At 30.2% G+C, this 16768-nt stretch overlaps 1 protein-coding gene across 2 annotated transcripts in view; it reads right to left on the reverse strand.

The window, feature by feature from the left end:
- Positions 1–487: 487 nt before the first annotated feature.
- The window catches only part of LOC127172230 (M-phase phosphoprotein 9), a 28137-nt gene continuing 11856 nt past the window's right edge, over positions 488–16768 (reverse strand). The window contains exons 9-24 of one of the 2 annotated variants that reach the window (XM_051121450.1): positions 16657–16767; positions 16169–16584; positions 13185–13334; positions 12839–12926; positions 9130–9345; positions 8992–9027; positions 8843–8907; positions 7673–7774; positions 7368–7490; positions 7097–7257; positions 5518–5688; positions 5301–5421; positions 5112–5212; positions 3460–3677; positions 2730–2798; positions 488–1373 (exon numbers count right to left, since the gene is read on the reverse strand). In XM_051121450.1, the coding sequence (XP_050977407.1) occupies positions 1272–1373; positions 2730–2798; positions 3460–3677; positions 5112–5212; positions 5301–5421; positions 5518–5688; positions 7097–7257; positions 7368–7490; positions 7673–7774; positions 8843–8907; positions 8992–9027; positions 9130–9345; positions 12839–12926; positions 13185–13334; positions 16169–16584; positions 16657–16767 (2250 nt within the window). In that variant the 3' untranslated portion in view covers positions 488–1271. Of the gene's footprint in view, positions 1374–2729; positions 2799–3459; positions 3678–5111; positions 5213–5300; positions 5422–5517; positions 5689–7096; positions 7258–7367; positions 7491–7672; positions 7775–8842; positions 8908–8991; positions 9040–9129; positions 9346–12838; positions 12927–13184; positions 13335–16168; positions 16585–16656; position 16768 lie in introns of both variants that reach the window. The other variant, XM_051121449.1, reaches the window with a different exon arrangement.

Raw genomic sequence — 16768 nt, forward strand, 5'->3', positions numbered from 1 at the left:
GACGCTCATGTCAATCAACTATCACAGGAGCGTCCTCTGTCGGTGCGACGCCACACCGACAGGCATCTGAGAAAAAAGGGATATTATTTTTACAGATTAATTAAAAACCACAGCATGGATTTTTATCATTATAGGGTAGATTTGGACATACACTGCCAACACACATTAACGTTCAAACAACATGTAAAAGTGAAGTTTGCATCCGAACTACTTGAAAAGCCATTATTTTAACTATACTTTAAAGTTGACATTTACTGAAAATCATGGCTTCCACTCAAGCTATGGCAGGTTTACAATACACACAGGTCTATGTTTACATACATCCAGAAGTGAATCTTCCTTTTTTGGTCGAATTATGCCTTTAACACTAAAACAGTTCTGATGAACACAAACACATTTCGAGCTCATTTAATATATGATTTGAGCAAACGGCCAAGAGTGGAACATACTCCAGATATCATCGAATCACAATGACTCAAACACATGATTCAGTAAGCAGTTTTAATTGTGGAACATTTTTTGTGCAACAGTTAAATAGATTCCATGAGCTACAGGAAAAAAAGCGAACAGTCAACAGCTAACAATGGAAAAGCAGAGAAGAGCATATTTCAAATTTCATGCATCAAAGTAAGCAGTACATCCTGTGCTGCACTGGAAAATGTCAGAGGTCTTGCTTTGATAATCATGTGTAAACAGTCGGTGCTGGTTTGGGTTTGTTCTTTGCGCGAGATCATTTCGACAAGGCAATTCAACTCTACTCATCTTATTAGATATGTGCTATCATTCTCTGCTCGCGTATGGCACAGGCAATGCGTAAATGAATGAACATGCCACGAATGGTGAAAGCCTGATATTTGAGCGAATTATAAACCTTTTCAAGTGTCATTTAAATCAAGAGTCCTAAGACACATAGTGGAATGGAAACATATGCAAATGAGCTGCCCTGCAGGACTGGATTTTTGCCATTCATTTAAATCAGCAGCAAACGAATCAAATAAAAAATATCGAGTCAAGCATACAATTTTTCAATATTTCTGTGACTTTAAAAAAGTAAATGTTTTTACAAATCTAGGCTTTATTAAAATATACTTTATAGTATGTTCACCATGTAATAAAACATACAAAATAGATCCTACAGTAATAAAAGTAGAAATATTTACATTTCAGAGTCTGTACAGTGGAATGATCATTCCATTGTAGTAATTGTAATAATAATTCATATGGTCCAGGGTAAAAGATCATAATTCATGACAGTTCACAATAGCCGTTGGCTATATGTTGGCAGAAGATCGCAGGATGTTGAATCGTTTCAGAGTCATGCGGATGAACCCGAGGTTGCGATTTACCTCTTCCAGGCGATTCTCCAGTGACACCTAAAATCGTGAAGTTCATAATGTTAGACATCTGTTTTAACACGTATAATCTAAGTATAATCATCTTTCAAAAAAAAAAAAAAAAAAAAGAAAATACTCAAATGAGATGTAGAACCTTACCATCTGTAAAGTGTTTAATTCACCAGACTAACAACAATAGGCATTATCATGGTTATGCAACACTTTTGGGATGAATTTCCAGGAATAAAACTATATTGTAATACATATAGAAATGTCAGCTAGAAATGTCAGCTTATACATACACACACATAATAATAATTAATTAAATAATTAAATAAATACTCAACCTTTTTTTTTACTATATATTTTTATATGTTATTTTGTATATTATAGATTAAAATGATATATACACACTGTATTTATATATAATATACAATTATTTATATATTAAAAAATATATTTTACCCATTTAACTATTAATTCTTACAGTGTGTGTGTGTGTGTGTTCTGTTTTTATTAATACATTGTATATCTTAAATTTAATATACTTAATTTAACAATAACACAATTTTAATATTGAAATTATAACATATGCTGTAATATATTCAATATAAAGAAATATAATTGGTAATAAATTGTAAACATGAATACATATGAACATATGTATAAATACTAAAATGTGAATATATGAACAACTATCACAATATATATTGTAAACTACAATTTTAATATTTGTATTATGTTTATTTAATATTCATTTACATTATTTAATATATTCCCATAGTGCATGTAATAAATAAATAAATAAATACATTTTTATAATAAATAAAAATGCACACTAACTTCTACTACCATATATTACTATATTAAAATATTTACCATGTGAATGACTATATATGATCTCGGACCACAAAACCAGTTATAATGGTCAATTATTTTTTTAATTGAGATTTATACAAAATGTAAAAGCTGAATAAATAAGCTTTTCATTGATGCATGGTTTGTTAGGATATGACAATATTTGGGAGATACAACTATTTGAAAATCTGGAATCTGAGGTTGCAAAAATGAAAAACAAAAGAAAAAAAAAAAAAAAATCAAAATATTGAGAAAATCACCTTCAAAGTTCTCTAAATGAAGTTCTAAACAAAAATTTAATTTTGATATATTTACGTTAGGAAATCTCTTCCTGGAACATGATATTTACTTAACATCCTAATGATTTTTGCCATAAAAGAAAAATGGATAATTTTGACCCATACAATGTATTTTTGGCTATTGCTACAAATATTCCCGGTTTTGTGGTCCAGGGTCACATATTATAATGTATACTATGAAATACAATCACTCATATCGTGATCTAATATTTTGAATGGAAAGTGATTGTGTTCCCACCTCGTCCAATCTGGTCTGCAACGTGACCCGAGCCCCGGCTCCTGGAATCCGGCTCAGTGCTGCCTCAATCTATGGGAAAATAAATAAATATTGGGTGAAAGCGTCACAGCACTCAGCAAATTGCTGGATGGAAACAGCTGAGATTAAACAACAGCGTTTTGAATGAGCACTCTTCAGCATGAATAGGAAAAGGGAAGCCTTTGCTAAAAATAGACATGATTAACCAGCAGCGCTATAAAGGCAGGTTATGTAATGTGTAGTGCTGAGGTCACAGCAGAAACATGCACTTCCATCGATCTGCAGTCAGTCTCAAAGCAGCACGAGCTGCGGGCGAGTCACACTCTGTCCAAACGCTCACGTGATGTTGTGACGTGCCTTACATGAGCTTTCAAATTTTCACAATGACTTAGCATGTGTATGGCCAGAATCATGGGTCAAATCAATCATGGATTTTGTCAACACATATACATATACATATATACATATATATATATATATATATATATATATATATATATATATATATATATATATATATACACACATATATACATATATATACATATATATATATATATATATATATATATATATACACACACATATATATATATATATATATATATATATATATATATATAAAATATCTAATCTCAGAATGCAACGGCCGACCAATCAGAATCAAGTGTTCTATGGAGCCATGTGATAACAGGAAATATCCCACAATCACCTGCTGCTTTTCCTGTGTGAGCTCATCAAAGAGGCGCTCCGCATCAGCCAGCGACTGAATGCGAGGTTGACAGGAGAGGGACGTCTCTTCACTGGCGTCTTGCGTCTGCAGAGAGCTGACGGCAGCTTCCTGTTCCTCCCAGCTGTGTCCGACCGCAGGTTCCTCAGACTCGCTGCTCTCTGCAGGCTCAGACGAGCCCACGCTGGACTGAGGGTTCACTGAGAAGGAAATTCACACAAGAGTTACGTTTCCTGAGGAAATACCAGTGCTTACAGGGTTAAAGGGCAGCGAGTAGTGCTAAAGTTTTAGGTAAATAACCTATTTATATACACACTACCATTTAAAAAGCTTGAAGTCAGTAAGATTCTTAAATGCTCACCAAAGCTGCATTTAAATGATCATAAATGCAGTAAAAATAGTAATATTGTGAAATATTTTTAGAATTTAAAATAACCCCTTTCTATGTGAATATATTTTAAAATGTAATTCATTCCTGTGATGCAAAGCTGAATTTTCAGCATCATTACTCCAGTCTTCAGTGTCACATGATCCTTCAGAAATCATTCTAATATGCTGATTTGTTAAAAAAAAAAACTTTCTAATTATTGTAAATGCTGAAAACAGTTGTGTTGCTTAATATTTGTGGAAACCCACGTTTAATAAAACCATGTGACAACATCATTTATTTGAAATAAATATCTCGTTGGATTGCATCGGCTGGGAGGATGATCTCCCATGGTTCTATACTCACTCACAGCATCATCAAACCACACCTTTGTTTCTTGTTTGTTTTGAATATACACCTTCTAGCAGTGAGAACTTACATATTGTGCCTTTAAGCCAATAAATATAAAAAATAGATTTATTTAGTTAACTTCTAATTTTTTGTGACTCTTTTCAATTATGTGATGTGTAAACATATAATATGTAAATATATAAGCATATATATAACATAATATATATAAAGGTTTAATCATTTAATTATTTAATAATTTCAAAGTTAAACAGCATAAAGTTTAGAAAAAATTATTTTAAAAACAAAACTAATTGAATTAATTGGAGTAAAGTGTATAAAAGGTGTAAAATATATGAGCAAGCACTGTAAACAGTAGTCAATATCTCTGCTTGTTCTTTAAGGATTGTCACCGTGTGATAGTTAAAGTGATACTTCAACCAAAAATGAAAATTCTGTCATTAATTTCTCACCCTCATGTCGTCCCAAACCCGTAAGACATTCGTTCATCTTCAGAACACAAATGAAGATATTTTTGATGAAATCTGGGAGATTTCTGACCCTGCATAGACAGCAACTCAACTACCACGTTCAAGGCCCAGAAAGGTAGTAAGGATATCATAGTAAGGAGAGAAGAAATTGTTGGGCGCAGTTATTTTTTTGTGCACACAAAAAGTATCCTAGTAGCCTCATAACATTACAGTTGAAACGCTGATGTCACATGGACTATTTTAATGATGTATTTACTACCTTTCAGGTAGTCTACGCAGTGTCAGAAAGCTCTTGGATTTCATCAAAAACATCTTCATCTGTTCTCTGAAGACGAACGAAGGTCTTACGGGTAATGACATGAGTAATTAATGACAAAATTTTCATTTTTGAGCAAACTATTCCTTTAAACCTGAAAAAGCAATACTACCTTCCAGTCTCTCAGATGCCCTGAACTGTAACCTCTTCCTTGGACTCGGATGGGACGGCATAGAGGAGCTGATGTTGTTTCGATCAAAAACAACATCAAACCTAAAAAACAAGGCATTTATAAGTCACATTATTTACTGAAACCCAACTAGTGCGGATGGCGAGTCAATTAGAAGGACAGAACCAATACCTGCTCTGCAGGTGCTCTTGGGATGGGAGCGGGTGACCCAACGCAGTGGAGAAGTTCTCAGTCGGGCAGCGCTTAGGACTGGACTTGGCTGAGAGAGGCATGAGTAACGTGTCCCTCTTTGCTAACATAATAAAAAAAAAAACATTCAATCAGTGAAGTTTGATTTTTACCAGCCATTTTGAAAATGCATCAAATGCTAAAGATTTGAGTCACTCACTAGGTGTGGCGAGAGGAACGGCTCTCTGTGCTCTGGGGGGCAGTGATGATGACCTATGACCCTCCGGAGAGAGACTCCTCTGGGCCCTCAGCACAGCTCCGCTACGCTCCTCCATCGCGTTCCTCACAGAGCTTTCCACAAAAGCCACCGTAGGCCTCCTCCTAGCCAACCCTAAAACATATATCGCACAATAAATATTACAAGGACTGAAAAAATGTTGGGAGCACTTAAATTAGCTAGTGTAACTTCAGATAAGTACTACTATAGATGAACTGTAAACTCATAAAATAGCCTACATATACACACTCCCGTTATGAAGTCTGTTATGCTCACTAAGGCCGATCAAAAATACAGAAAAAAAAAAAAAACAGCAATGTTGTGACATATTGGTACAAGTCAAAATAACATATTTTCTATTTGAATACACACTAGCAGTCAAGTTTTTGAACAGTAAGATTTCTAATGTTTTTTAAAAAAGTCTCACCAAGCCTGCATTTACTTAATTCAAAATACAGCAAAAACTGTAAAATTTTGAAATATTTATAGTATTTAAAATAACGGTTTTCTATTTGAATATATTTGAAACAGTAATTCTTTTTTTGTGATTTTAAAGCTGAATTTTTAGCATCATTACTCCAGTCACATGATCCTTCAGAAATCATTCTAATGTTCTGATTCGCTGCTCAAAAAACATTTATTATTATTATTATTATTACGTTGAAAACAGCTGAGTAGAATTTTTTCAGGTTTCTTTGATGAATAAAAAGTTCAGAAGAACAGCATTTATCTGAAATAGAAATATTTTGTAACATTATAAATGTATGTCTTTATCATCACTTTTGATCAATTTAAAGCATCCTTGCTAAATAAAGGTATTAATGTCTATGATGCTATAAATGCTTTTTTTTTTTTTTTAATTTCAGATAAATGCTGATCTTTGGGTCTTTCTATTCAAATAATCCTAAAAAAATGTGCTCAACTGTTTTAAATATTGATAATAATAATAATAATAATAGTTTTTTTCTTGAACAGCAAATCAACATATTAGAATGATTTCTGAAGGATCATGTCACATTGAAGACTGGAGTAATGATGCTGAAAATGTAGCTTTGATCACAGGAATAAATTACATTTTAAAATATATTCAAATAGAAAGCAGTTATTTAAAATAGTAAAAATATTTCAGAATATTACTGCTTTTGCTGTAATTTTGATTCAAATAAATGCAGGCTTGGTAAGCAGACTTCTTCAAAAAACATTAAAAATCTTACTGTTTTAAAATCTTTTGACTTGTAGTGTATTTTAAAATGTAATTTATTCCTGTGATGGCAAAGCTGATGAGAGTCCATACAGCTGATAAAAAAAAAAATATTAATAAAAATGATTAGCTGTTTGGACCCTCAGTCAGACGGCACCCATTCACTGCAAAGGATCAATTGGTGAGCAAGTGATGTAATGCTACATTTCTCCAAATCTGATGAAGAAACAAACTCATCTACACCTTGGATGACCTGAGGGTGAGTAAACTTTCAGCAAATTTCAATTGAACTATTCCTTTAATGAGTGTTTTATGACCTACTCGAGGAACTGCAGCCATTCTTGGACAGCGCGCGTCCCTCGGTGGCTTTGGTGTCCTCCATCTGGATCAAGGCCTTCATCATGGGCGTCAGGGGAGCATCCCTCTTCCTCAACTCTTCAGAGTGACCCTGAGTCTGTTCTCTCTCTGGCGGAGACAGCCGTCTGATGACAGAGGATTGTTCAAGTTAGAAATTACCTTCTCAAAGTGAACGATCCACAGCACAGAATGATAAAGATATGAATATAGTGCAGAACTATCAATAGAACAGTACTCTCTCGCCGAGGACGGTCCGGACGTCTGTTCAGCCCTGAGACCAGTGCCGTTTCTAATGCCCACATCAACATCTCGCTGCCATTTGTTTGGCGAAAGCAGAAGATCAGGGTGGTGGAATAAACTGGGAAAGATTTTTTTAAAAGCATTTTAAGGATTTAAATTCATGTTTGTTTTGAAACTGTATGCTAGAATCTGTTCATGAATCAATAGCTGTGCAAGTGTACATAGTTCAAATTCATTGTTGTAAAACACTAAAAATCTGTGTTTTAGACTTGTGATAATTATGTGATGTGCATTCCGTACCCTGCTCCAGATGGTTGTGAATGGCTGTGGAGAGACTGACGTGTTTTAGCCTGATTTTCATGCTGTAGCTGTCGGACTTGAGATTCTAGCTTAGAGATGACCCTACAAAACATGGAGAAATTCATAAAAAACAGAAAGAGACAAAAAGAATACCATTTTGAAATATTTTTACTATTTAAAATAACTGTTTTCCATTTAAATATATTTTAAAATGTAATTTATTCCTGTGATCAAAGATTTTTTTTAGCATTATTATTATTATCATTATTTAAAACGGTTGAGTAATTTATTTTCAGGACTCTTTGATCCAAAAAACAGCATTTATCTGAAATAAAAAGCTTTTGTAACATTATTACATATGCTTAGATTCAGTATTATTTTATAATTTTTTTGGGAAAAAAAGAAAAGAAATGAATACTCTTATTTAGCAAGGATATTTTGATGACAAAGACATTTATGTTACAAAAGATTTCTATAAATCTTCTATAGCATTTCAGATAAATGCTGTTCTTCTTATCAACAACAACAACAACAACAACAACAACAACAATAATAATAATAATAAATGCTTTTGAGCAGCAAGTCAGAATATTAGAATGATTTCTGAAAGATCATGTGACTGGAGTAATGATGCTAAAAATTCAGCTTTAAAAAAAAAGAAAAAAAAAAGTTACATTTTAAAATGTATTCAAATAGAAAGTAGTTATTTTAAATAGTAAAAATATTTAGCAATTATACATTAAAGGTCTTTTGACTGGTAGTGTATTTTTATTTGTATTAGTAATTATTATAATTATTATAATATGAATGATTTTATATGACTGGTAACACTTTTATATGACTGGTAAAAATACTAAATATTTTATTGTTCATTCATTATTTCATTTCAAAATATATTTTATTGTTAGTTCATGTAATGCATTAACTAATGTTAATAAATGAGACCTTATTGTAAAGTGTTACCTAATGACTTTAAAATATATTTATCAAATAATATTTGTTAAATATGAAATCAACCATTAAATTATAACATTTAACAATTAAATAAATACAATTAAATAGAAATTTAATTTTTACATTTATAACATTTAGCTACAATTATACATTCTACTATAATAAAATAGTAGATACAGTATGATGATACTAAACTCAGATTTTAAAAATTTCTACCTTTTCAGTTCCGATATTTGTTCGTTGGCATCAAAGAGCTTATTTTCGGTCGAGACCAACTTGTCCTGTTAGGAAAGAAACAACTGAATAGTTTGTGCACTTCTATGTACCTCTATTGTATCATGATATAAGATAAAAACAGCTTTCACCTTCGCTCCTTCATGCTCCCTTCTCAGTGAATCATACTCGTGGAGGAGCTGCAAAAAAACAACAGTGCATCATCACATTGACCTTTACAGCCTAATATAACAGCATAAGGGAAGTTTAAAGCATTCAGCTCGGCTTACATCCTGTAGCATCTTGTGTTCTTTCTTCATGCGGGCCTCTTTCTCATCCACCTCCTTACAGGAGTTCTGCACGGCCTCCTCCAGCTGACGCAGGCGGTTCTTCAGTTTGGTCACGTTGGCGTCTTTTTCGCGGCTGCTGTGTTTGGTCTCTTCTAACCGCTGCTGCAGGGCCTGGACTGTGGCGCTGGCCGCGTCGTATCGCTCTGGCCATTCAGCCTGGACCATAAAGACACAAGGTTTAGGTTAACATGGTGTTTCAACCACATTTCAACCATGTTTCCAGTAATTTATGATCATTATTATAATCTAAAACCATTTTAAACATTTTTTTCTGAGGTGGCACATCAGGTACCAATCCTTGAAATAAATACAATTAAATTTCCTGTTTTTGCTATTGTACCTTTAAGACTTTGATAAATGATAATATGCTCTGATAAATTATAATTATGAGATACAATATCACAGTTATGACGTAAAAAAGGCATAAGACAAAAAAAAAAAAATCTACATTATGATACAAGAAGCTGTATTATGATACTATGAATTATCAGAATATCATTGGAAAGTCATAATTTTGGTGGTCAAAACTGAAATAAAAAGTCATACCTATGACTAATATTTACAATTATGAAATAAATGTATAATAAAATTCATAATTATGAGATACATAGTTATAATTATGACAAAAGTCCAAACTGAGAAGTCATAATTTTACATAATTTGACAAAAAAAAGATGTAACTGTGACGGAAAAAAAATTGTAATTATAAAATTATGAGAATGTTATAATGTCATGAAAAATAAATCAAAATTCTAAGACACAAAGCCATAATTATGATATTATGAATGATTGAAATAATGCGATGGTAAGATGATGACATTAAAAAGTCATAATTATGATGGTCAAAACTGAGATGAAAAGTCATAATTATGATTAATATTTAAAATTATGAGATAAAGACATAATTATGAGATACAAAGTTATAAATGAAAAGTCCAAATTGAGAAGTCTTAATGACAAAAAGTAAAAAAGTATTAGATAATAAGCCATAATTATGATCTAAAAAGTTAAAATGAGATACTAAATCATAATTATGACATTAAAAAGCCTTGCTTTGTTAAATCATAATTATGAAAAACTATATCAGAATTATGACATTAAAAAGGCATAACTATGAAAAAAAATATGACATTAAAATGTCATAATTATGATGGTCAAAACTCAAAAAAACTCATAAAAAGTCATAATCACGACTAATATTTGACATTATGAGATAAAGTCATAATAATTTGATATAAAGTTATACTTACAACAAAAATGACTTAACGGCAAGAAGTAAAAATTATGAGATAAGCCATAATTGTGATCTAAAAAGTCGATACTTTGAGATACTAAGTCATAATTGTGACATTAAAATGTCATAACGCTTTGTTAAGACTAAATTATGAAATACAATATCAGAGTTATGACATTAAAAAGGCATAACTATGACAAAAAAAGTCTAATGACTAATATTTGATATGAGATAAAGTCATAATAAAAGTCATAATAATGAGATATAAAGTTATAATTATGACAAAAGTCAAAACTGAGAAGTCTTAAGGACAAAAAGTAAAAACTATGAGATAAGCCAGAATTATGATTTAAAAAGTCGAGATACTGAGATACAAAGTCATAATTATGACAAGTTATAATTAGGATGGTCAATATAACAAAACAAAAAAATCAATATAACAAAAAATGTCATACTGACATTAAAAAGTCATAATGCTTTGTTAAATGATACATATTATCATTACATGACATTAAAAATGCATAACTATGACAAAACACACAACAAACACAAAACTAAATTGTGAGATACAAAGCCATAATTATGATATTATGAATTATCAAAATGAGACACTAAGTCAAAAAAACAAAACAAAAAAAAAAACGTCATAATTATAAAAAACAAAATAAATATAATAAATAATTATAAAAAACATCATAATTATAACTAATATCTGACATTATGAGATAAAGTCATAATGAGATATAAAGTTATAATTATGACAAGTCAAAATTGAGTCTTAATGACAAAAAGTAAAAATTATGAGATTTATAATCTAAAACATTGAGATACTGAGATACTAAGTCATAATTATGACAAAAAAAAAGTTATAATTAGGATGGTCAAAATTGAAATACAAGGTTGTATGACAAAAATGTGAAATTATGAGATAATGTCACAATGTCACAAAAAACATCAAAATGATGATATTAAGTCATAGTTATGATATTATGAATTACAAAAATAATGAGATACTAAGTCATAATTATGACATTAAAAAGTCACAATGCTTTGTTAAATCATTATGAAATACAATATCATAGTTATTACATTAAAAATGCATAACTATGACTATAGGCATAACTATAAAAAATAAAAAATAAAAAAGGGATAAAAAGCCATAACTATGATATTGATATGATGAATTATCAAAATAAGATACTAAGTCATAATTATGACATTAAAAGCCATAATGAGATAGAAAGTTAGAATTATTACAAAAGTCAACATTGAGAAATCTCAATGACATGTAAAAATAAAGAGATAAACCATAATTATAAGTCAAAATGATGAGATACTAGGTCATAATTATGACATTAAAAAGTCATAATGCTTTGTAAATCATACATACGAAATACAATATCAGAGGAATGACATTAAAAAGGCATAACTATGACAAAAAAAAAACAAAAAACACACAAACACAAAAACCTAAACAAAATTCTGAGATAAAAAGTCATAATATAAAATAAAATTCATGAGATATAACTAAATTTATGATGGTCAAAATTGAAATAAAAGGCTGTATGGCAAAAAATGTAAAATTACGAGATATAAAGTCATAAAAAAACATCAAAATTATGAGATATAAAGGCATAATTATGGTATTATGAATAAGAAAAATAATGAGATGCAAAGTCATAATTATGACATTAAAACGTCATTATTATGACATCAAACCCCACACATACGCAAAAGAGATAAAAAGCCATAATTATGATATTATGAATGATCAAAATGAGATACTACGTCATAATTATGACATTGAAAAGCCATAATTATGATAGTCAAAACTGAGACAAGAATACAAAAAGAGATACAAAGACATAATTATGACATCAGAAGTCATAATTATGACAAACAAGTTGAAATTGACCAAAAAGTCGAAACTGAAATTATCAGCAAAAAGTCAAAATTGACATCAAACATTGCAACTATAACATAAAACGTAAAAATGTTGATTTGAAAAGATTAAAAGTTGTAATAACGAGTCATAATTATGACAATAAAAGTTTCAATTATGAGATTTAAAAAAAAACAACTTCCAAAACTAACATATCCTGATATTCATACACTATTGTTCAAGACATCAAGTTGCTAAATACTGAATAGCAGGGTAAGTGGGTGTTGCTAGTGTATTCTGAGTAGCTGCTATGCAGTTACTAGGAGGTTTTATGTAACCTTTATATATTAAATGTGAAATGTCTAGAAAATACATCAAATCCTGTTTCCATGAAATGCCCCCTTACAAGTGCTTGTATATAATTTATACCTTTTTGCTGACTACAAGCACAATTGCCACGTCAACACATACGAATCTCTCGTACACAAGCCACTTATGTGTTTCCTGTTTTAGATGGAGGCGGTGACTCATACCAGCTGTCTCTCCAAGAGGTGGTTTTTGATCTCCAGCTCTCGGATGCGTGTGCTCGCCTCCGTTAACGCTCGTTCCAGGTGCTGACATCTGCCAAACGATGATCAAAGACACAATCAGTCAGAGTTCATCGGACTCCGCCGATGACAGAGTGTTTATCGCGCGTTAAACGCCAGACACCAGATGTCACCAGACTCACTGAACTGATGTGAAGCAGATACAAAACAGGCTGAAGGCAGAGCCATCAATATGCCACCAGGTTTATTGTGACAAAATATACCATATTGTAACATCCTTATATATATATATATAGAACATCATATATTCATCCTATGCATTGTTTCTCACCTCTCAAGCAAGATCTGGTTGCTTTTCTCCACGTCAAGAGGCAAATTCACCAGATCCAGTTTCTCCTTCAGGGCACTGATCTCAGCCTCGTAGTACGCTCTGAGATCGGCTATGTGACGGGCATGTTTCTCTCTCAGATTTTGTCTCAACCTAGCAAGATTAGACAAATCAGAAGTTAGCGTGGCAACACTTTGGATACACCAAAGTAACACTGGATAGGTTCAGTAAAGCACTCAAATATGGTCCATCAGTTACACTGCAGTCTCTTCTGCTCACCAAGGCTGCATTTACTTGATAAAAAAAATACAGTAAAAAGATAAATACTGTGAAATATTATTACAATTTAAAAATTTCCTAGTTAAATATATTTTAAAATATCATTTATTCCTGTGATGCAAAGCTGAATTTTTAATCATCATTACTCTAGTCTTTAGTGTCACATGATTCTTCAGAAATCATTCTAATGCTGATTTGCTGCTCAAGAATCATTATTTTTAAACTTGTAACATTTTGTAACAACTTTTGATCAGTTTAATACATCCCTGAAGAATAATTTCTTGCATTAATTTCTTAAAAAATAAATATCAAATATAATATTTTAATGTTTTATCAGTCTTTTTTCCACTTTTGATCAATAAATACTACTTAATTTATTTTAGCAAACTCATCTGCACTAATGCAAAAGAACAAAAGAAAAACTGTCAAAAGAATAAAAATAATTAACTTTAATTAATAATTCATAATAAGTATTACTTTTAATAAAGTATTATATTGTATACATAAAAATGTATTATTATTATTATTATTATTATTATTATATTGCATGGGTGTGTAAACTCAATTTCTAAATTAAAAATGTAATTAAAAAATTTAATTAATAATTAAATTAAAATAATATTTAATACTATTTCTTTATTACCTAATATTAATATTACGTATAAATTATATATATATATATATATATATATATATATATATAAAAAAAATATAGAAATTAGCATTATGGTATTAAATATAAGTATTATTATCCTAATCTACACTGATGCAAAAGAAAAAACAAACAAAAACAAGTCAAATAATAATAATTGCATTAATATTATTAAAGTATAGAACTATTGATAAAATGTATTAAAATAATTTATTAATAAGTATATATACACACACTTTTGATTGTATTAATAATAATATATTATAAATGTATGTGTGTGTAAAATTAATTTATAAAATATTAAATTAATAACTGCATTAAAGTAATATTTAATAATAATATTTCTCTATTACTTAATATATTAATATAAACAGCATTAAATTAGCATTATGGTATTAAATATAAACAAATAAGTATTAATTATCTCAAAATAATCTGCACTGACACAAAAAACAAAAAATGTAAAATAAAAATAATTGTATTAATATTAATATTAATAAAGAACAGACCGATTGATAAAAACAAATAATGTATTAAAATATTTTTTTAAGTATATATACACACTTTAATTGTATTAATATTAATAATATATTATATATATGTGTGTGTAAACTCAATTCATAAAATATTAATAATTAAATTAAAATGAAATTTAATAATATTTCTCTGTTACTTAATATATTAATATTACAAAGCATTAAATTAGCATTATGGTATGAAATATAAGTATTAATTATCTCAAAATAATAAAAAAAGTAAAATAAAAATAATTGTATTAATATTAATAAAGTACAGACCTATTTAAAAAAAAGAAAGAAATAATGTATTAAAAAAATTGATTAATGAGAACATATACACACTTTTAATATTAATAATATATTGCATATGTGTGTGTGTAAACTCAATTTGTAAATATTAAATTACTAATTAAATTTAAATTATATTTAATAATAAGAAGAATATTTTCTATATTACATAACATATTAACATTAGGCAGTATTAAATTAGCGTTACAGCTTTAAATATAAATATTAATTCTCTAATCTGCACTGATGCAAAAGAAAAAAATAACAAAAAAAAGTCAAATAAAAATAATTGCATTAATATTAATAAAGTACAGACCTATTGATAAAAAGAAATAATGTATTAAATAATTTATTAATATATACACTTTTATTTTTTATTAATATTAGTAATATATTGCTTATGTGTGTGTAAACTCAATTTATAAATATTCAATTAAAATGATATTTAGTAATAATATTTCTATATTACTTAATATATTAATATTAGACAGTATTAAATTAGCATTATGGTATTAAATATAAGTATTTATTATCTTAAACTAATCTGCATTGATGCAAAAAAAAGTTAAATAAAAATAACTGTATTAATAAAGTACAGAACTACTGATAAAAAGAAATAATGTATTAAATTAATTTATTAATAAGAATATATACACTTTTATTTGTATTATTATTATTAGTAATATATTGCATATGTGTGTGTAAACTCAATTTATAACTATTAAATTAAAATAATATTTCTACATTACTTAATATATTAATATTAGACAGTATTAAATTAGCATTATGGTATAAGTATTAATTATCTCAAACTAATCTGCATTGATGCAAAAAAAAGTCAAATAACAATAATTGTATTAATATTAATAAAAGTACAGAACTATTGATAAAAAGAAATAATGTATTAAAATAATTTATTAATAAGAACATATACACACTATTATTTTTATTAACACTAATAATATATTGCATATGCGTGTAACCTCAATTTATAAATTTCAAATTAATTAAATTAAAATAATATTTATTCATATTTTCTATATTACTTAATATATTAATATTAATACTAAATTAATATATATGGTATACATTCTTACTTATTTTTAAAAAATGGGGAAAGGAAAAAGCAATGACCAGTTTTTTCAACTGTTCTGCATTTTTTGTGACCAAACTATTCAAAAATATTTTTGACTTTATTGTGTTTAAATGTCATTTCGAGTTAACTTGAGGGGTATTTTCACGACTCTTACAGCGAGAGAACAACCGGGTCCTCTAGCGAGTTCGTCCGCTCCAGTTTCCCACTGCCTGTGTCTGTGCTGCTTCTGTTGGGCCTGTACATCTCCTGAGCAGACGCTCCTCTGGGCTGTACGGTGACCGTGGCAGTGTGGCTGCCCTCATCCTCACTGTTGCCCTGGTTTGCTCTCAGCGCCGACGGGGAGGGAGACGTCCTGTCGGGCGCCTGCTGTGCAGACAGACTGCTAGCGTTGGACATGCAGTCGGTGTCGCTGTGGCTGCGCAGGGCCATGGAGTCGGGACTGATGGGCGCTCCGCTGCTGCCGGGACAGGCCCGCACCTGCGCAGACGGACTGCTGAAGTGGGACGGTGACGTGAAGCCTGACGTTCGATCCGAGTGCCTCACGTGCACCGTGGAGTCCAGAGTCAACACCTGGGTGAGGGAGCAACAGATGAGATGTTTTGCTCCTTAATTAATTCTTGTGTTAATTGGCTCTGCTCTGACCTGAGGCGACGAGGTGGATGAGTTGATTAAGGAGTCCCATTCGTGGCCTTTGGGATCAGCTCTCTTGCTCTGGTAGATCTCCCGCAGAGACAGACGGTTCTCATCTGGAGTC

This window comes from Labeo rohita, chromosome 10 (assembly GCF_022985175.1).
Source record: "Labeo rohita strain BAU-BD-2019 chromosome 10, IGBB_LRoh.1.0, whole genome shotgun sequence".
In the NCBI taxonomy this organism is placed as follows: domain Eukaryota; kingdom Metazoa; phylum Chordata; class Actinopteri; order Cypriniformes; family Cyprinidae; genus Labeo; species Labeo rohita.